The 21,084-nt window shown below is 52.8% G+C and overlaps 3 protein-coding genes across 3 annotated transcripts; 2 read left to right on the top strand and 1 right to left on the bottom strand.

Moving 5' to 3' along the window:
- Positions 1-306: 306 nt before the first annotated feature.
- Cdc42ep5 (CDC42 effector protein 5) lies at positions 307-5,612 on the top strand. Its single transcript, XM_057762551.1, has 3 exons — positions 307-720; positions 1,025-1,125; positions 4,993-5,612. Exon 3 carries the CDS (start codon positions 4,993-4,995, stop codon positions 5,452-5,454), a length of 462 nt encoding a protein of 153 aa, XP_057618534.1. The 5' UTR covers positions 307-720; positions 1,025-1,125; the 3' UTR covers positions 5,455-5,612.
- A 1,428-nt stretch (positions 5,613-7,040) lies between these two features.
- Leng9 (leukocyte receptor cluster member 9) lies at positions 7,041-8,809 on the top strand. Its single transcript, XM_057762531.1, has one exon. The coding sequence runs from the start codon at positions 7,166-7,168 to the stop codon at positions 8,690-8,692; it is 1,527 nt and encodes a 508-aa protein (XP_057618514.1). The 5' UTR covers positions 7,041-7,165; the 3' UTR covers positions 8,693-8,809.
- On the bottom strand, positions 8,744-20,543 carry Leng8 (leukocyte receptor cluster member 8). The gene is made up of 16 exons (XM_057762530.1): positions 20,147-20,543; positions 18,072-18,164; positions 17,303-17,474; positions 16,858-16,962; positions 15,791-15,901; positions 14,694-14,949; positions 14,341-14,482; positions 13,938-14,141; positions 13,262-13,540; positions 13,029-13,169; positions 12,624-12,909; positions 12,119-12,220; positions 11,969-12,037; positions 11,750-11,879; positions 11,462-11,669; positions 8,744-9,994 (listed from the first exon to the last, which is right to left on the bottom strand). Exons 2-16 carry the CDS (start codon positions 18,107-18,109, stop codon positions 9,832-9,834), a joined length of 2,406 nt encoding a protein of 801 aa, XP_057618513.1. The 5' UTR covers positions 18,110-18,164; positions 20,147-20,543; the 3' UTR covers positions 8,744-9,831.
- Positions 20,544-21,084: the final 541 nt, after the last annotated feature.

Below are 21,084 nucleotides of genomic sequence, written 5' to 3'. Positions count from 1 at the left end.
GCCACAGACACAGACACTCACAGTAATGACCCTTCTCCGGAAGGTGTCTGAAATAGGAACATCCATCTGGGGATCACTCCAGGACACTCACACCACTTCTTTGTCCAGGCGGGACTTTAGTTCTCTCTTCCTTCTTTCTTCTCTTCCTGTCTCCCTTTCCTTCTCAACACACACACACACAAACACACACACACAAGTTCTCTCCTTTCCTCTCTTCCTGTCTCCCTCTCTTTCTCAACACAGACACACACACACACACGCACACACACACGCACACACACACGCACACGCACACACACGCACACGCACGCACCACTCCCCCAACAGCTGCAGTCTGGAAGAAATTACTCTTCTAAACAGCCAGACTTCCCTACTTTCAGGAAATTCCAAGCTGGGAACGGGGAGGGGCCGGGCTGGGGGCGCGACCGTCCATCCCCCTAGCTCTGCCCCTGCATTCAGCACGTCCAGTCCTGGTCTCCTCCTGCGCCCACTATCCGCTCAAAGGGCTCTCAGCTTTTCCACCACTAAGGCTTTCTAGTCCTTTAAATCCTAGAGGCAAACTTTGGGGGAATAAGGAAGGCTGGGAGGGGCCTATGGCTTAACCCTCTCAACCCGGGACAAGAAGTTAAGACCAACTAGGCTAACTGGGCGTTGACTCTGCGCTCGCCTGGTAGGCTACCATGGCCCCCGAGAGGGGATGAAGCTTAGTTCCTGGTGCAGGTAAGAAGGGACCACAACCAGGGTTTGCTAGACTCTGTAATCTAGTTTCCTGTGTCTGAGGGAGGAGGACCGCGGTCTGGCCCCTCGTAAATGATAAAGAGTGCAGAAGCCTGGACCCCTGGAATGTGAGAGCGGAGACCAGGGAAACTCCCTGCCTGTGAAACCAGAGAGCTGGGGGGAATGGGGGGGGGGGGCTCCTAGGACCCAAAAGCGCAGAACCCGACCTGAGGTGATGGTACTCAGACCACATGCCTAGGTCCTGGAACCCCTTCCAGGTTGGGCATAACATTTGCTTTTTTGCCAGGTGAGATCCCGCCCGGGAAAAGAAGGAAAAGGGCGCCAGTGAGGTAGCCTCCGAGGCCAGAAGGGACCAGAGCTTGAGCCGGATTCAGTCAAGACCACGAGGTGAGGAGACTGTTGTGGTGGGCAGGAGTCTTCATCCGGAGGGAATAAAAAAGAGACAGACTAGTTAACGAAGAGACCAGGGCCTTTAAAGTCCCTGTTGCAGCCCTGTAGCTTTAGGAAAAGAGTTGCCAGTCCTAAGATCCCAGGGGTCTCCAGGTGGGGTCCCCTGCCAGGTCTGGGCTCCACCCTCCTCCAGCCTGAGAACCAGTTGGGCCAGCTCCTGAGCGGGTTGTTATTTCCGTGTCCTGGCAGGGCTGGGGCTGAGAGAGGACAGAGGTGAACCAGCTGTGCCCCTGACCCGTCCAGCTGGAACCACACAGTGCCTAGCCAGGAAAGGGAGTTGAAGAGGCCAGAGGAGATCGGCTTATCTGAGCGTGTGTCTGTCCGAGCGGGCGGGGGCCCCTATGTGCTTGCATCCAGCCCACTTTGCATTGATCCCTAACAACGGTCCCTCTGTAAGAGCCTAGGCTGATGACGAACTTTTTCCAAGAATGACCGCGTTGCCTTGAGTGTGACAGCCCAGCAACAAGCATATTGGAGGTTAGAGCTGAGTGTGCAGGATACGTAGCCTGAGGGGAAAGTGACTCCCTCAAGGTCTCCAAGCCAGCTAGGAGCTTCCTGGGCATTAGGGCATTAAAATCTCCCTGTGCTTGTGTGAGAGGCATGCATGGGCTGTGTGCATACGTGTGTCCTAGGGCCTAGAGAAGAAGCCCAGTGTCCTGCTAGATTATTCTCCACCTTATTCTCGAAATGGAGGAGGATCTCTTATTCAAACCGGAGTTGAATAAGCCCCAGCTATCGTCCTATAAGGTACTAAGGGCATGGCTCAATGGTAGAGTGCTTGCCTAACACCCAGGGTGTTAGCTAACTCAGGGTTCTATCTTCGGCAGTACAATAAAATGGGGGTAGAATTCTATGGAGCATTTTCTCAGCGAGCGCCTACTGTTGCTAAGACAGAGCATTCTATTGGCATCCCACTTTGCAGATGAGAAGACAAGGTCAGAAGGGTTACACTGCTAATCCAAAGCCACACAGCAGCAGCCCCAGACAGATTCAAACCTGGCAGCTGGTTTTCTGAATTCTACCTCTTTTCACTTCTCTCTGCAGAGGAAGTACTAAGATGAATGGAATGGCATCATTTACTCCCAGAGAGGATTTTTATGCTTAACTGTGACTCAATATTCACAGTTAAAAAATAAGGAAATGAAAATAGGGAAAGTCCGAGGACCTGCTAAATTGTTAAGGGCAAGTCTTAGTCTGTCAAAACATTCGTTTTCATTGCAGTGAAGGAGGGAGTGGTGATTTGTGTCAAGTTACAGTAAAACTGTGTTTATTCACCTAGGTTAAGGGCAGAGTGGAACTGCTGTATCAACAGTGGTTTCAGAGATGGCCAAGATGGCACAGGTTCGTATACTCAGCACCTTGTGAAGGCAGAGGCAGGAGCATTGTCCTGAACTAGAGGCCATCCAGATCTGTCTTGTAGGATGCTATCTATAAAACAAAACAAACAACAAATGAATCTTCTCAAAACCGACAACAAACACCAATACTGATGGTAATCACAATACTGGCCTGTAATCACAGCTACTCTGTTAGTTCACGAAATTCAAAGCCTGGGCTACAAAGAATGGTCTAGACAACTTAGTAAGGCCTTGTTCCATAATGAACAACAAAAAGAGGTTTTGGAGAAGGGCATGGCCGTGTTGGAGCATGATTCAGATGTTAGGAGTACTGACTGGCTCTTCTAGAGGACATGGGTTTGATTCCCACATCCACATGGCAACTCTCGACCATATGTAATTCCAGTTCCAAGGGATTTGGCACCCTCTTCTGGCCCCTGTGGGCACCAGGCATGTATGCGGTACACAGATCTATATGCAGGCAAAACACCAATGTACGTAAAATAAATTTTGTTTTTGTGTTTCTTTGGTTTTGGTTTTTCCAGACAGGGTTTCTCTGTGAAACAGTCCTGGCTGTCCTGGAACTCACTCTGTAGACCAGGCTGGCCTCAAACTCACAGAGATCCACCTGCCTCTGCCTCCCAAGTACTGGAGTTAAAGGCATGCACCATCACTCTCCAGCTAATAAATTAAAAAGAGAGAGAGAGTTGGAGATATAACTCAGTGGTAGAATACTTTCCTAGCATGTATGAAAGTCTAAGTTCAGTCCTAGCAGAGGGCAAACGTGGGAAGTGCACAAGTGTGCATGTGTTTCTAGGCTCACTCCTTGTGGGAGGGGCTCTGTGTGCATGCGTGCACAGATTCAATAGTCCTTAGACTGCATCCGTCTAAATTATTTCGAACAGTTTTGGCTGTACTTTGTGTTCACATCCTCGTTGATCCTTCCCAGGGTGCTGAATGCTGAAAGAACAATGTTGGCTCCCTTGCCTTCCTCGTGTATTAAAATCTAAATCTAATCTTTATTCCGCAGTTATTGTTTGGGTGACACAGCCTTTTCTTCTCCCAACACTAGCACGACCGCTTGGCAGCACTTAATATTAAATCATTCTTCATGTTTCTATGTGCTCTGCAGGGAGTTGGCAGTGTCATTTTATCTGAGGTATAGACAGGAAAACGAAGGATTAATTTGTGGAGATTCACTTAACTGGAAAAGGGTGGGGTTTTGATGGAAATAGAAACAAGGGATTTCATCATAGTAGTAAGTGTTAAAAGTACAAAGTTGTCAAGTTCCTGTCACAGTTTCCATGGAAAAAGATTAAGCTCCAGGATATGGGCCAAGGTTTGCTGGGTTTCTCTTTACCACTCAGACAGGTGTAGTAACCTAGCAACTGCGTATCTGGTATACAGTTCACAAGTTGGCAGCTGCAAGCATATGTCATTCTTGCCGATATTTGCTTATTCGATTTATTCATTTATTTTACCTATGACTGTTTGCCTGAATATGTGTGTGTACACTACATGCATGCTTGGTGCTCATGGAGGTCAGAAGAGTGTATCTTCTGGAACTGATGACAATGGATGGTTGTGACCCACCACGTGGGTGCAGTATCTTCAGAGGCCAACAGAGGGCATCAGACCTTTTGCTGCTGTATGGAAGAAACTTGGAAGTTGTAAGATGTGGGACTTGGGTTCTGGAACTTGCCTCTCCTGGAAGAGCAGCAAGCACTATTTACCTCTGAGCCATCTCTCAGGGCCCTCATTGTTACCGAGTTTTAACACATGAGGCATTTGCTTTATTATTTGTGTTTTAAAAAATGAGATGTTGTACCTTAGGTGATGTTATGCCCTAGATGCTCCCCAAAGCATATTTTAATTTTAAAATTCTGCATAAATATACAGCTCCCCTGGACCACCCAAAGCCTCCCAAATGAGAATGTTCATGTCGTCTGTACAGTGAATTTTGCACATGCTCTGTAGAGCCTTCCTGGTCCACTTCTTCAGTGTGTGTGGAGGGAAGGGCGCTTGAGTGTGTGTGGTTGATCCTAAACCTGTGCCCAGGGTACTCACTGGATAGAGTCTGCCCTGTCTTCAAGGATTGGGCACTGGTAATCATCTATACTTCATCTACAGCTAATGCTTACTGGAGATTTTTACTAGTCTGGTTGGGAAGCACTCCAAAAGTAATTATTTGGTACTTACCCTCCAAAAAGGCTCAAATATTAGTTATTGGGGTGACCCACCTAGTGTAATATGATCATGGACATGTTAGAGTGAGAAAAACTTAAAATTTGAGTTCAACAGTAGTGACCTTGGACTCTCACAGCCTCTGTTTCCTTACTTGTTAACTGAGAATAGTCCCACCATCGTCCTGCCTTATCAGAGCATTTTTGAGGCTGACTAAGCAGGTCTGGAACATAGAGTTGGGGCTCCAGGGTGAGGCAGCTCTGATATGCCTGTGCCCCCACAGATGCCGGTGCTGAAGCAGCTGGGCCCTGCGCAGCCCAAGAAGCGACTGGAGCGTGGAGCACTGTCTATCTCAGCGCCCCTTGGAGACTTCAGGCACACATTGCATGTGGGGCGCGGTGGCGATGCCTTCGGGGACACCTCGTTCCTGAGTCGCCACGGGGGCGGCCCACCCCCTGAGCCCCACACGCCACCAGCCGGGGCCCCGCATTCTGTTCCTCCACCTGCAGTTCCACAAGCCCCTGCACCTGTTCTCCGAGTGCCTTCACCTGCGGACCCGCTGTTGTCCTTTCACCTGGACCTGGGCCCCTCTATGCTAGACGCGGTGCTAGGCGTCATGGACGCGGAGCGTGCTGAAGCAACAGCCACCAAGCCTGTTGGGGACACCCACCCTGGAACGCAGCACCAGAAGGCCCGCTGCCGCCCCAATGCTGACCTCCCACTGGACGACGTCATAGGCCTGTAGTGTCCTGATTCCTGCACCCCTCAGTCCCGCCCAATAACCCACTTTTGTACACATAAATGGCTGAGGTTTGTGCCAGTGCTGTGTCTGTTCACTTTTTACGGGAAGGGGTGCAGAGGCGGGACAGTGGTCGATTGCCACCAACTGAAAGCCAAGTCCAGTTTATCCATGTAATAAACCACTCCCAAAGGTGGAGTCTCGCACCTGGCCGCTCCCACAGTCTTATTCATTCTTCAAATATTGACCCAGCCTCATTGCTACCTGGATAAAGTCCAGACACGGTGGTTTGCTTAGCACCACCTACGGTAACATTTGGTTTGAAGAGTCGTAGACGCCTGGCCCTACACATCCCCCAGGTGCACTTTGACCAGGCGGTGCCATTCGCATTTCTGAGAGCAACTGCAAAGAGGAGCGGTTGGGTACTCGTTGGAGCCATGAGAGGCATGATCCCCGTAGGTAGGGCTTCTGCTCCCAACAACAACTACGTGTCGCCAGGCACGGCAGCTGTTGCGTCACAAATCTGGGCACAAAGTTAACCCTGAGCCCATAGATGTCCAGATGTTTTAACACCCTAGAGGTGAGGGGTTCTCTAGGCCTATATCATGGACTGAGGGTGGAACCAGATTCTCAAAGGTTCCCGGAAAGAAGGGACCTCTAGTATTTATCACTCAGCTTGGAGAGTGACTATCTTAGGTCCCTGAAAGGAGATACCAACTTCCGGACTCAGAATAAGGTCTTTTGAAGTTTGCAGAGGGGTGGGTCATATGTGTCAACCCCTAGACTGGGGACAGGAGCAAGACTCGTACCCCACAACCAGAATCAGGTAAAACCATTGAAACTTGGCGAGGCCATGGTAAGGCCAACGAGAGGAGGGGCATACATAAATCATTCAAGTGGATTGAGACCAAGGTAAGCCACGCTCCCAGGAAAAACAGGACGGAACAAACATAAGTAACTTTGCATGGGGCAGGACCAGGAGTCACTTTGCTCATAGTGAGGTATGGTATGTAAGTCAACCACTGGTATGAGGACTACACACTTTAAGGAGGTCGGGGGCGGAACCAGGATATTGAGCACCCCCCTCTCCCCCCCCCCCCGCGCGCCCCTGACACACACAAAGGGCTGTGTACATGTAAATCGCATGCTGCGGAGTGGTGTCCTGAGAAGGATAGGGCACAAGCAAAGTATTTGGTTGCAGCAGGCCCGGATCTCTAAGCCCCACTCCCACCTCACGGGGCGGAAATATATGTAAATCAGCTGGCTGGAGAGGAAGCCTTGCTCCTTTGATGCCCTGAAAGCGGCCGAGAACACGTAAAGTGTTTGCATGGGTTGGGAACTGTCCCTCGCCAAAGCCCAGAAAGGGAGGAGCACATATAAAATAGTTGGATGGGATGGAACTTGACTCCCTTGAGTTCTTGAGAGGATCTCAACACACTAGTTAATTGGCTGGTTGGGCGGGACTAGACTCGCTAAGGCCTCTGAAGAGCTAGACTCAAGAAGACCATTTTGGGCGGGGCAAGACCAGGTTCCCAGAGGCTCAGAAGCCAGCTACACGTAAATAAGCTGGGCGGGGCCGGGAGCACCAGGGCCGGTGGGACACTCCGAGGTCCCGCCTCGTCACTTGGCCTCCCTCCGGGTGAGGCGGACGGGACTCCTGGTGTCACAGTTGGGGCTCAACGTTGTGGACTGAGGCTGCCCAGTGTGCTGTGATACCATGGAGGCAGGGGCCGATTCCTCTGAGGCCCCCTCGGTCTGCCGCTTCTTCCTAGAGGGCCGCTGTCGCTTCGGCGCACGCTGCCGTCAGCCACACCCCGGAGCCCCAGCGCCAACCCCTGAGGTCGCGCAGCCGGAGTCTGGGTCCAAAAAGCCGGCGTTGCGCACTGCCGCTGACGTCATCCAGCGCATCCGCTGGGATCCGCGCCTGGACCCTGCCGAATTTTCGGTGGGCTACACTGATCGCTTCCTGGGCGTGCAGGAAGAGCCCTTCTGCGCCTTCTGCTGGGACGAGCCGCTGGCAGCGCTCGGGCCCGGCGTATTGGCGGTGCCACAGCACCGCATCCGCTACTTCCGCTTCCGCGGCCGCCTGGTGTGGGACCGTGCCTCGCGTACTGACCTCATTTTTGGCTCGGGCTCTGTGGCTGGACGGGGACCCACTATCCTGGACGCACTGGACGACGGGAACGAGTACTGGCCAGAGGTTGCACCAGAAATCCCTGACACAGAGAAGACAGGTGCGGCTTCCGAGGGTCAGGACACTCAGCATGGCCCTAAGGAAGGGAGTGGAAACCCGGCAAGAACTAGACTTGATTCGAGCCTGGGGACACCTGAAGAGGGTACGGCAACCAAAGAGAACAGAACTGGGCTTGATTCGGGCCTGGAGATACCCGAAGACGGTGGGGCAACTAAGGAAAATAAAACTGGGCTTGATTCGGGGCTGGAGATACCCAAAGAGGGTGGGGCAACCAGAGAGACTGTCCTGAATAGGACCACAGAGGCAGGAACACCAGAGGCAAGCGGGTGCTTCACAGGAGTAAAGGAGATCTTGAACTCACTAGAGACACCTGGAGCCACTCTACTTCCACAGTGGGAGGCACAGGCCAGGGAAGCCCCAAAGCTTTCTGCTGAAGAGATGGGAAGTGAGTGGACTCCAGGGACTTGGCCTGATGAAAGAAGGTTCCCTCGCCAGCCCCGCCCCACACATTTTGTGGCACTGATGGCTACAGAGCCTGGGCTTAGGGCGGAAGTGGTCAAGGCCCAAGAGCATTTGGTGCGGATTGCTCCTCCTTGTGCTGCTTTCCTGGTACCTGTACAGGCCCTGCACCTGACAGTGGCCTTGCTGAGGCTGACAGGCCCTGGGGAGGAGGCCGCAGCTACTGGGGCTCTGCGGAGGGCCCTCCTGAAACCAGGGCTTCAGGTACCCTCCCAGCTACACTTCAAGGACTTGGTTCTTCTGGGTCATCACGTGCTCTGTGCCATACCCTCCCCCACACTGGCAGACATGGCCCAAACTCTGAATCAGAGGCTGGAGGCTGAAGGGCTGAGAGTGGTGCAGCCCCCAGGGGGCCTACAGCCACACCTCACCCTGGCCAAGGTGCCACAGGGATCCCAGGTTTGCATTCCTGAGCCTGAGTTCAGTTTGAACCAGGAGCTAGGAAGACAGCCCCTAGGGAAACTCTGGCTATGCCGTATGGGCAGAGCAGGACATAGCTACTTGCCCCTGGCTGAGATTTCCCTCAAGTGACCAACGTTCCAAACTTCGTAGAAGAAACAAGCCAAATAGAAACAATTTCTCTCTCTCTCTCTTTCTCTTTAATTTTTGGTTTCAAGCTTCCAAAATGTACTGTACTCAATGCTCAAGGAGAATGAAGGGAGGGAAGGGGAGAGGCGGGAAGGGGAGGCAGGGAGGCATCTGGAAAAAAAGCAGCCTGACAGTCCAGCTGTTTGCAACCTCATAGCACATCCTCCAGTTACATGGCAGAAGAGGAGGGAGGGGTGAAAAGAAAAGGGGAGAAAGAAGAAAAATAACTTAAACACACACACAGAGGAAAGAGAAGGAAACATGACGTGAGCTGGTGATCCATGAAGGCAGAGGGGAGGAAGAAAGGGAGGGTAACCATTTTACCTGTGTTGAACCAGGGAGCAGGGAGGGAGAAGGAAGAGGAGGGAGGGAAGGGAAAAAAAAATCAGAAGAAACATTGGGGCAGAGGAAGGAAGGGACACGGAGACAACTTAATACAACTTGAGTAAGACGAGGCAGCCCGGCTGGCATGGTCCCGCGAAGGCCCTGGAGTCCTCAGTGCGGTGTGGCGCTGGTCTGGCTGTGTTGGTGGTGCTGGCTGGCATTTCTGGGGTGAGGGGTTGAAGGTGGGGCATAGTCTTTAAGCAGCTCCCCTCACCCCAAACACTGAGGCCCCAATAGCTGGGCAACAAGAGTCTATGAAGAGGCAGACGAGGCAATTAGGTGTAGCTGGCTGGTGCCCCGCTGCAGGCGGGTGCGGGCTGGACGGCCTGTCTTCTTTCTGCTGACCCCCCAACATGGGATGGGCCAGCACGCAGGGTCAGGTGCTGGAGTACGAGCTCGAAAGAGAGAGAGAAAAAACACTGAGACAGCATTAGTGGAGGTGAGAGGTGGACACAGAACCTGTAGCCCCCACCCCGCCCTCCTCCACTATACTCCCAATTATCCCCTGTGAGACAAAAAATAAAAACGTAGAAAATCTCTGTACAGATCCCCGGTGGGAAACGGGGGTAGGGATGCTGGCTCTTCCTGGAGCCTTCTCCCCACAAATTAATTTACAACCCATGTCCATGGCTCAAAAACAAAATCCGCAAAGGCGGTACTGGGCCACAGCCCTAACCCCGCCCGTGCTTGATGGGAGCTCAGAAGGCTGGCAGCTGCGCCAGGCTGAGGCGGCAGTCCACGCTGGAGTTGTCCGGGCCCGTGTAGGACAGGCCCAAGGGCTCTAGGAAGGCCCGGCAGGCGGCCTCGCCCTCGAAGGCCAGCTCGGCCTGCAGGTAGGAGACTGGCAGCGCAGGGCGGAAGCTATGGAGACAAGAGGAGAAAATGATGAGGCAAGCAGACAAGGGAGGGCCCAAGAGCAGGAGCAATGCTCCCCATCTGGGCTCCCAGAATTTTCCTCAGCAAGGAACCTGCTGGCTTCTGCAGCCCCTCCCAACCTCCCCATGTTAGCGGCTTGGGGGGGGGCCGGGATGGGGTTGGTAGCCCCAGTGCCCAGTTGCCCCCCCTTGCCCACACTTACCTGTCCAGGAAGGAGGGGGCAGGAGGGAAAGGGCCCAGATGGCTCCTCTGCTGGCTGAGGGGCTGGAGCCAGACAGAGTAAGTGGTACAAAGGCTTGGAGGGTGGGGACAGTGATACTCCACCCTCGAGGATGTTTGCAGAGTGTCACACTCAGCAGTGCTTTCTGGTTGGTACCAAGATGCCCTAATTTTGTACATGTCCTACTAGTTTGGGGGACCCTTTCCTGCAGGCCATTGCAGCCCTTTAGCTACTTGGTTTCATATCTGGAACCCAGGTATTCTATGGCTCTGGGACAGGGCAGCCTCCCTGTCTTTCAGGTGACCTTCTAGGACATGACAGGGACTTGTCTGCCAAGAACGGCTATGCCAAGTTCACAGGAACAGTGCTGTGAGAATGAGGTCAACACAAGCCAGGGCCCTGAGTACTCACAAGGACCATCTGTGCTATGTAGCCAAGGTTGACTAAGAACAGAGTAAGAATCACTTGCACCACTGAGGCTTGAGGGCTGCTCATTGGACCATAAAAAGCTGACAGCTCGGTGCCCACTCATCTCGCTCCCTTGGGTTGGACTAAAACAAAATCCTAGAACAGGTTTCCTCGGCAGGTCCCACATAACAGGACCAAGTGAGAAAATGCTGCTGCTTAGCCCGGCATTCAAGACCCCTTGAGACTCTTGACAGATATATTTACCAGGGTTTCTCAACCTTATCAAGACTGGCACACACTGCTATGGGGCCTTTTGTTGAACAGCATTCCTGGCTCCACCCACTAGATGGCAGCAGCATGGTGATCATCTCTTCCCCACATGGGCAAGTCTCATGCAGTATGATGACCAGAGGGCCTTGCCACACCACCCCCAGTGCCATAGGCCCCAATCACACTGTCCCAGAAAGACATTTCAAGAGACTGCTAACAATATGAGCCAGGCCACCCTTTCTAATAACTATGTCAGGAAGAAGAACAGCAAGTAGCTGCAGGCAAAGGCCTGGAAAAGGGGAAGATAACCCAGGTTTCAAGCTGATGCGAAGAGAGGAGTGCAGGGAAGGAGAGGACATGACACCAGGAGTAGTGAGGAAGAACAGTGGGAGAAAACCTGGAACTGAGGGTGGCCGAGCAGGAAAGCAATGCGGGCCAGCGGTGTGAGCAGGAGAGTGGGAGGGACCCCAGCAGAGAAGCTGAAGGTCGACCAGGATGTGAAGGAGAGTGGCAGAGCCACAGCGCAAAAGGCAGCAGAGTGCAGTGCCACATACGTTTTGATCATGGCCTTGAGGGCAGCCTTGCGCTCCCGGTCTGCAAACTTGTCCACAAGGTAGCCAGACATACAAGGTGCATGGCAATAGAGCCGGAAGAAGCGGTGGTAGTTGCCTAGGGCCCACGCTGCCCTCATTGCCAATGCGTGGGACACACAGGGGTCTGCTTTCAGCTCCCTTGTGAGGTATGCCAGCTCCGTAGTGATGTCTGCACAAAAGATAACTGGAGGTCAGGTGACAGGGTGCCACCTTGGGCATGGCACCCTTCATCTTAGGATAGCCTCTTACCCCCAGAGTTCTTGGTGAAGATGTAGTAGAGAATTCGGTATGCAGTAAATTCACCCACATTGCCTGCCAAGTTTTCCGCGTACAGAGACTTGAGTTGCGTCTGGCACTGGTTGAATTCTTCATGGTCACCCTGAGCATGGAGGAAGGGGTGTAAGGAACAGGCAAGTACAGGTGGCTTCAAAAGGGTGGGTGCCCCATGGCAGTTGCCTAGCTCCCTACCTTCTCCAAGGCAATGCGGGCATGTGTCTCATACACCTCCACAGTGAACTCAGTGCGGATGCCTTGTACCTGGGCAGTGGGAACGAGCAGAGTCAGGCTGAGCAGAGCAGGGCAAGATGGCTGACCAGAGCCCCGCAGCAACTGACTTACCGTGAGGTCCTGCCGAATGGACTTCATCTGCTCACAGGCGAAGGCGTAGTCCTGCTTCTCCTTCCAGTGGGACTTGACCATGCACAGAGACTTCTTCAAAACCTGCAGGGAATAGAATCAAGGCTGAGTGTACAGACAGCTGACAGGCCAAAGCCACTGTGTCACTGCTCAGTGAGAGCTGCAGCACAGCCTCTATCCGTGATTGACCACTGCTATGAACAAACTGAGTCAACACACAGCAAGACTCAGTGCCCCACAACTTCCTGCTGACACACAGTGCTGTGCCATCCTGAAGCGGAGTAAAAGCTGCCTTTGCAAGGCCACCTGGCTCCAGGGTCCCATATGAAAGTCTGCCTTGACTTTGCTTGTAGTAAGACTGACTGTGGCCAGGCTATGCCCCAAGTGTGAAGAGCCTGCACGCTAGGGTCTTCTCAGAGCCAGAGATGCCACCTCCCTGGCCTAATGCTAACACATCCTGGTGGTGGACCCACTGCCGGGGACTCACAGCCACAGGTCGCACAGTTGATGGGTCTGGGGCACAGGTCAGCCGTAGATAGTGCTTTGTGATGTCAGGACAGGTGCCCACAATCTGTAGCTCCTGCCAGTCAGGGTCAGCTCCACTGCTTTCCAGGTTACTCATCTGCAGCACCAAAGGTTCAAGGCGCAGGCGGCGTGAGTGCCCATGCTGAAAGCGGGCTGCCCTCTTTTGCTTCTTAAGCTCACGCTCTGGGTCCTCACACTCGATTGCTGCCATCTTCTTGCGGCTGCGTTTGGTTGGAGCTAGGTCATGCCTGGGGACAAAGCGTAAAGAAGGCCAATGTCTTCAGTCACTCTGAAGGCCATCTACCCCACCTGTGAGACCCAATCAACTTCACCTATGCCTAGGAAAGAAATCCCACCCAAAGCTCACCTCTTTCCTCGCTGCGCCCTGCCTCGGCCCCGATCCATGTGGGCCCCGCGACCACCCCGACCCTTGGGGGGTGGGTTCCTGCGGCCTACAGGGTGACACTCATTCCCTGAGTAAGAGCTGTCAGAGTCTGAGTGGGAGTCACTAAATAGGGAAACAGAAAAGTCAGGCCTGAAGCACAAGGGTTAGGAGGCATCAGCCCCCTCCCAGCTGCCCTCCAGTACAAGCTTGCACACCTCCTCCGGAAGTGACGGGTAGGGGACCTGGATGAAGAGCGTGAACGCGAATCTGTGCTGGAGGAAGAGCTGTTGTCCTTCATGAAGACGTTGCGGTTGCCGAACTTGGTGAAGCTGCTACCCCGGGCTCGGCCAGCACCCCCAGACCCAGGTGTCCCTCGCTGGGATTGGGCACCCCCGCCCCTGGTCACCGAGCCTGCCCCCCTGGGAGGGTGAAGGCTGCTAGGGGCCTCCCACCGTTTCTTCTTGGGGCTCTCAGTCACAGGCTCCCTGGTCAGCCTGAGGATATAGCAGGGCAGGGCATTACCAACCAGCCACCAACCTGCAGGAATTCAGATCCCACCCTGTGGCCCAGGGCCACAAAACCTCAGAACAGAGAGGCACTTACCCTGGCAACTCAGCCATTGTGGTGCAGGAAAGGGACCAAGCCCAAGATTGTCTGTGTCCAGGGGATGCTCTTAGCCATAAAGCCACCCATACCTCCCCAGCCAGTCCTGCCCACTCCCCAAAACCCTATCCTTGATCACTCCTGGGCTTTCTACCCTCCCCAAAGGGTCCTGAGATAGAGCTGTCAGCTTTCTGGCTCATTTCTCTCTGAAGCTGCCAGTTTTTGAGGCCCAAGTCCCCAGGCCAGGACCCAGCAGCCCCACTCCCTCATAGTGTCACCCAGACTGACCCAGGCAGAGGCTCTCGGCTCCAGTCGATGGTGTAGGCAGAGCCATCCTGGAGCCGGGCCTGTAGCACCTCCTTGAGCAGCTTCTCTGTCCGGTCCTTGTCCTCTTCTGATTCACAGGCAGTGAAGCACCGCTCAACATATTCCTTCATATCCTGCGGCCAATCGTCCGGCTTCCCAGACAGGTTTCCCCGGCCTGACGGCCCACTGTGGGAGTAAGACAGATGAGGGCACTCAGGTGGGAGGACCCCACATCTCAGCAGAAGTTTTACTGTGATCTTAGATGGCAGTCCTACACCATACATTCCCAGGGTTCCCTTCACCACATGAGGCACTCGGAGGGACCTTGGAGAACAGACACTGCTGAACACAGAGCTTGGGTAGGTAGGGATGGGATCAGACTCACCTATGGTTCTGGGCTTTCTCAGAGCTGGGCTGGGAACCGAAGCTACTGTGTTGCCCCTCTGTATTGGAGCTGAAGTTCTGGTTGGTGACAGCAAAGGGCCGCTTCTGGATGTTGAACTTGAGACCTCCAGTCCCAGGGGCTGCTGTGGGAGGACAGCGGAGATTGGAGTTACGTTCTTCTCAGACATTCAAACTGGCCAGCGCTGGAGCAGGTCTCTAGCATGCGCAAATCTGTTCCAGAACAGTATTTCCCTGGACTAGATTCGATCACAACACCCTGACAAAGGTCCAGCCACTCTGGGTGGCTCACAAATAAGTTCCAACTTTCTGACCCCCAAAAGTCTGCTAACTCACGTTTCATGCGGGTCCACAGCTGCTGACCCTTCTTGGGCTTGGCAGGCTCACTGTTGTAGCTGTGTGGCCCATAGGTCTGCCCTGTAGGTGCCCCTGTCTGACTGTGCTGAGTAGCTGGGGCTGTTCCAGGCTGAGGGCCATTGCTTAGACCATGTGTCCCGTGCTGAGGGTTTGAGGGCTGAGGGGGCTGGGCTGCAGGTAGCTGCTGAGGGGAAGCCTGGTAGGCCATACTCTCATCCATGCCAGGGACTGGAGGCTGTGGGAAGAAGCAGAGGCTGAAGGCAGCAGGCAGCATCCTGAGGCCAGATTACATGGTACTCAGTTCTTAAAGTCACCTTGTTCAGCAGTAGGTGCTACAATCTTCTGGGGGCTGCCACTCCGTATGATCGGTGGCTTCCTGGGGTGTCTAATTTTACTAGCTATCCTTCCCACAACAGAGAGGTCTCAGACTCAAGAAACTGAGCAACTTTCCATAGGTTCAACTACCACCAGTGTCAACACTGGGGCCTGACTCTACTAAGAGCCACTGACGACACATCCACTAGGGTTCTCTTGAGCACATCGACACGTGACAACACACTTACTCAAGCCCTATGAAAGCCTGCATCCTCTCAACTCTGAGGAGCCACTAATGTGTAGAGAACAGTGAAGCAAAGCAAGGACTCAAAGCCAGGTCAATGCACTTCCTATGCCCTAGGGTCCTCCACTCCACTAGGTTGCACCAGTTGCAAAGGCAGCATGTTGGGCAGGTATGGGTGTGGGTGTGTGTACACCACTTGCTGTGTGTGCAGGGGGCACACTAGCTCCTGAACGCAGTTATGAGTACACATACTGGAGAAAAAGAGCGAAGGCAGACTGCCAAACTACAAACTGCTCCCGCCATCTCCCCAACATTACAGCCCCTGGACCTTGCCCAGCCTCAAGCCCATCCTAGTTTTAAAAGCCAAGCTTTTTCATCAGGAGGTGCTTGACAAGAAAGAACAAGCGAGAGGGGAGGGAGCAGCTTTGAAATAGTGCAGACCATTCTTGGTTACAAGTCCCCTCAAAAGCCAGGCTCTTGCTCCCAGCTGACCAGGAGCAGCTAGGCAAAGCATTACCTGGTTCAGAGTCCCTTGGTGCTGGGGAGCCGATGGCTGCTGGGCTGTAGCTGAGCCGTAGGAGCTGGCCATCCCATACTGGGAGGGGGAGCCGTAGCTCTGGTACATGCTCTGCCAAGGCACAGGAGGAGCCGGAGTTAGTGAAGGCTGCTCATGCCTTCGGCCTCCCTTGGAACCATGCTCAACTCAAGAGGCTGTAGACGCCAGGCCCTTGTTCTTTCCACCATACAAATGCACCAAATCATGTATTTTCAAAAAAATCAAAACCAAAAACCTCTTCATTCCACTCATGCCAGCACCCATAGGTCTTGCTATCAAGTGAAAAGAAGCAGTGAGTGCCAGCATTTCTAATGCTATGATAAAGAGACAGGCAGGAGACAGGGACAGGCTCACCCCTTTAATCATAGGACTTATGAGCCAGGATGGAGACAGGTGGATTTCTGTGGAGTGTGAGGCAAGCCTAATTACATAGCTAGTTCCAGGCCAACCAGGCCTACACAGTGAGACCTTGTCTTTAAAAAATTAAAATTAAAAAAAAAAGGCAAGCTTGTTGTGGTGATGTATATTCAGGAGGTTGAGGCAGGAGGGGTGGTTGAAGTCAACCTGGGCTATATAGAGAATTCTGACTCAAAAAGAAAAACAAATCCCGGGTTTAACAACGTCCACACATAGCTATACAGCTATAGGTGTAAGTGGGTAACATCCCACAGTAATTAGCATGAAAGAAAACAAGGCAAAGAAGAGAAGCAGGAATATGACTTGAACAGTTTGGCAGTGGGAGGCTCTCTGAAGATGCTCTCTAGGCAGCAAGGAATCTTGAAGTGAGCACAGTAAAATGGAAAGCTGCAGCAGAGCAAAGCACAGGGGACTAGGATATCCTAATGTCCTAGGGTAAGGAGGCAGTGGGATGGACCATGGACAAGTCAGATCTTGTGAGACCGGAACAGGAAGCTGGGATATACATTAGGGGATACAGGTAGGTTTCTGCACACTGCTATGTCCGCCTTCACCCCCACTAGCCACGCCCCACACGGACAGAAACTCTCACCCTGTAGTCAGGTACTCACCATGGGGTAGTAGTAGCTGTAAGGATAGGCATAATTGTACTGCTGGTACCACTGGTAGTACTGTTGCTGCTGCTGCAAAGCTGAGGCTTCTGCCTGAGAGACATACTGTGGAGACAAAAGCATGTACGTATCTGTCAGTACAGCCACAGGAGTCTACGGGCACTACAGTTCCAAGAGGACAGGCCTTTAGTGCAGAGTAACTACAGAAAGAAATGGAGTCCATGCCTCTACAGTAAGAGCAGGCTTCTGGAAGATGGGGCAAGTCTACCTCCTTAGGATCACTCAGACCCTGGCTGACTCAAAGTTGTTGGTTTAGTTAACAGGAAAACATATTTACAGTCTGCTAAGGCATGCCATTCTCTCAAAGTCAGCATCCTCCCCATCCTTCTCTCAGCAACAGCCCCCCCCCAGCACAGCAGTTCCAAGTCCTGTGTGCCCTTCTCACTTGTGCACTGGACACCGGCCCACTGCTACTGGCTTTGGAGCTACTGGCAGCCCCTGCTTTGCTAATGCTGGCCAGGGCCTGGCGGGCCTTCTCCCACTCTGGGTTCTCGTGCATAGGAGTCTCCATGCCATTCTCTCTGCTGGCTCCAGCCACCATGCCATACTGAGAAGACCTGCAAAGGTGAGACAGACTTATGTTCTACTGTACACAGGTAGACAAGGCCTAAGTTCCAGAGCTAAGATCCCTACCTACCAGAGCCATAGCTGAAGCTGGCACATAGCAAGTGCCAAGCAAACAGAAGGTTGACCAGTATACACAAAACTTTACGTGACCTTAGAAGGACTCAATCTTTTACAAGTCAATGAATTCTGATATGGCCAACTATGGGGGAAAAAAACAAAACAAAAAAGGAATTATCAGAAAGACAGTAAGAGGGGGCTTGAGAGAGGGCCTATATTTAAGAGCATTTGCTGATTTTGCAGATGTTGCGAGTTCAGTTCCCAGCACCTAAGTCAAGTGGCTCACAGACACATGTAACTCTAGCTCCAAGGGATCTCATGCCTCTTCTGACCTACATGAGTGTGAATTATACACTCACATACACACATACACACCAGCATGCACAGACAGAAAGCTCAGACGGGAAGCTTGCCCCTCCACCCTAGCCCCCAGAATGTGGATTTCTTCTTCCAGGCTGTGCAAATAAGTCCCATTGTATTTTGTTCCTCTTTCCCAGCACAATGGGCTGTGTTCCCCTAGTCCTACTAACCAATCTGTGCTGCGCTGATCACCCACGTTGGCCGCCATCTGGACCTTGGGGTGTAGGGAGTTGACCTCGGGAGCCAGACTGCTTTTTCACTGTCTATAAGAAAAAAGATGAGTTAGACCCAAGGAGGAAGAAAGAATGTTGGATCCATAAAAGGATAGATAGGAAAGACAGAGTATCTCATAGAAAGGAGCACTGGTGGTGGTGCGGTGGTGGCGCACGTCTTTAATCCCAGCACTTGGGAGGCAGAGGCAGGTGGATCTCTGTGAGTTCGAGACCAGCCTGGTCTACAAGAGCTAGTTCCAGGACAGGCTCCAAAAACCACAGAGAAACCCTGCCTCGAAAAACCAAAAAAAAAAAAAAAAAAAAAAAAGAAAGAAAGAAGCACTGGTAAAGAATGGAAAAGAATGCAAGCATGGTGGCTCATGACTGCGATCCCGACACTCTTTTGGGAATTCAAAGCCTGCCTAGGCTACATGTTGAAATCCTGTTTCTAAAACCAGTAAAAAGAATCAGAAAATTCCTCTTGTGGAATGAAGAGACTTGAGCATGAAAGGAAGACACTGGACTCCCTAAAATGCAGGATATAAAAATGAAAGACAGAGATAATGATGAAACGGTCAGAGTGGATGCGAGGGAAAACCAGGCTGAGGTGGTGGATGTGGAGACCCAAGTCCTTGGCAGGGAATCCAATGGGAATTCCTAGAGTATTGATACAGGTTCTAAAGAAGCAGAAAGAAGGCAGGCAATATCCAGTGAGTAAAGTCTTAACTACCCATGAATAAAGCATTAGCTATCAAGACGTTTGGCAAGAGGGAAGTTTCTGGGGACACATAGAGGATCGTGGAACCGAGACTGGGAGAACACTGGAGAACAAAGCAAAGTTTTCAAAAAGAAAGGGAATCTCAGGATGTCTCACTGAGGAGCAACAGAAAGTGGAGGTGGGGGAGGCTCTCCTTATGTGAAGTCACTGGCTGTCAGCACTTGAATCAATGAAGAGTCCCCAGATGACAGAGACTTGTATGAGATGTTACTGGGAGCAGGAGCTAGTCTGGGAGAAACAACAGGCAATCCCTTGGGTACGATGTCTGCAGATAAAGTTTTCGGGGTGCTGTGGGAGGCCCACAATTTTCTTAAGAAACCATTAGGGGTGAAGGGTGGGGTGACAGAAGCATGAAGGACTGCCTTGGGGTCAGGACTTGAGGTCAAAACAATAGAATTTACAGCAAAGAAGCCCACGGAAGAACCAGAAAGCTTGCAGGAAGCCTTAGGGGCAATGACAGGCCTCAAAGACATTAAAAAAAAAAAAAAAAAGACAGGGCCGGGCGGTGGTAGTGCACACCTTTAATCCCAGCTCTTGAGAGGTGGAGGCAGGGGAATCCCTGTGAGTTTGAGGCCAGCCTAGTCTACAAGAGCTAGTTCCAGGACAGCTAGGACTGTTACACAGGGAAACCCTGTCTCGAAAAACCAAAAAAAAAGAAAAAGAAAAAACAGACAGACCACTGGGTGGAGTCAAGGGTTCAGTCGAAAGTAAGGAAGCAAGTGGGAGACCCTGGGAGCACTAACTGGTATTAGGAGTGAGGCCTAGGGGGCAGGGATCTGACAGACGAGGACAACATGGACTCTATGCACCTGGCTGTCCCGCAGGCATGGGGTCCACGCCACCAGGTGGAGATGGAGGCCACCCTGAGCCCAAGCGACCCTCCTTTATCCCCGCGGTCAGCCACCAGCCAGGCCGTGCCTGTGCACCAAGCCGCGAGGATGGTCTCTCTGGGTTGCCCAGGGCAACACGGCGGCCGGCGTAACAGCGGGTCAATGGGGCCGCGTGGGGAGCGCCTAGGGCACTAGGGTCCGCAGCGTTCCCAGGGACTGTGGCAAAGCGGAAGCGCGTGCGCACGCGCAGCGTCGCCGGTCTCGCGCACACAAACCCCGGGCGCATGCGCGGACGGCCACACCCTTCACAGACGCTGGGAGCGGCGTCGGTTAGCCCGACCAAGCAGGCCCGGGCTCGCCGAGCGCGGAGCCGGAAGGAGTCCCTGTGCTCGCCTGCCAGTCCGCCCGCCAGTCCTCACACTCACCAGGACCTCTTGCTCCCGGGGTTCGTTACCGGTGGTCCACGGCGGCTACAGGACACCCGCGATAGCGCTCGATCACCGGCAGGCTCTTCTGGGGCTGGAACGTCCTGACCGCGGCGTGATGGCGTCACCCGGACGTCTGTACCCGCCCCGTGTCGCGTACAGCCAATGGATGTCACCGCTCTCTTTGAACCACCCTCCACCTATCCCGCCTACGCAATTGCGTGTGGGCGTTGTCAGCAAGCAGAGAGCTGGGCGTGGACGGTGGCCCCACGGGGACAAGCGCCGCAGGCTCTCCCGTACAGCAGCATTAGCCGTAAAATGTAAACTATAGGGACGGGAGTTTTGAGGCTGCGCACAGCGCTATGACGTTTAAAAAAAAAAGGAGTGAATAAGTGATAAGGATGAATCTTCCCCCAATAGGCTTGTTTAGTGAATAAACCTGGAATGGCACACCTGGCGTGAGCAACAGTGACTGAAACCCCAAGAAAGCAGGAAACACGCGTCGCTTGAGGAGTAGCCTTTTGGCTGTGACGCTGGAAAGGTAGCCGGGGCAGAGGAAGGTGTAGGGAGAGGTTTGCAGAACCTGGAAGTATGTGTGTATGTGCTGATCAGGCTGACCCGGAACTCAAGGAGATCCGCCTCCCTCCTATGGGATTAAAGTTGTGCGCCATCACGCCCGGTCACAATAGGCTTTTCTTTTCTGTTTTTTTTTTTTTTCTCTTTTTCTTTTCTTTTCTTTTTTTGGGGTTTTTTTTGTTTTTTTTTTGTTTGTTTTTTTTTTGTTTGTTTTTTTTTCGAGACAGGGTTTCTCTGTAGCTTTGGTGCCTGTCCCGGAACTAGCTCTTGTAGACCAGGCTGGCCTCGAACTCCCAGAGATCCACCTGCCTCTGCCTCCCGAGTGCTGGGATTAAAGGCGTGCATCACCACCGCCCGGCCCA

Source organism: Chionomys nivalis, chromosome 2 (assembly GCF_950005125.1).
Source record: "Chionomys nivalis chromosome 2, mChiNiv1.1, whole genome shotgun sequence".
NCBI classification, from domain to species: Eukaryota; Metazoa; Chordata; class Mammalia; order Rodentia; family Cricetidae; genus Chionomys; species Chionomys nivalis.
The sequence above is the reverse complement of the archived record's forward strand: the minus strand, read 5'-3'. Positions and strand labels throughout refer to the sequence as shown.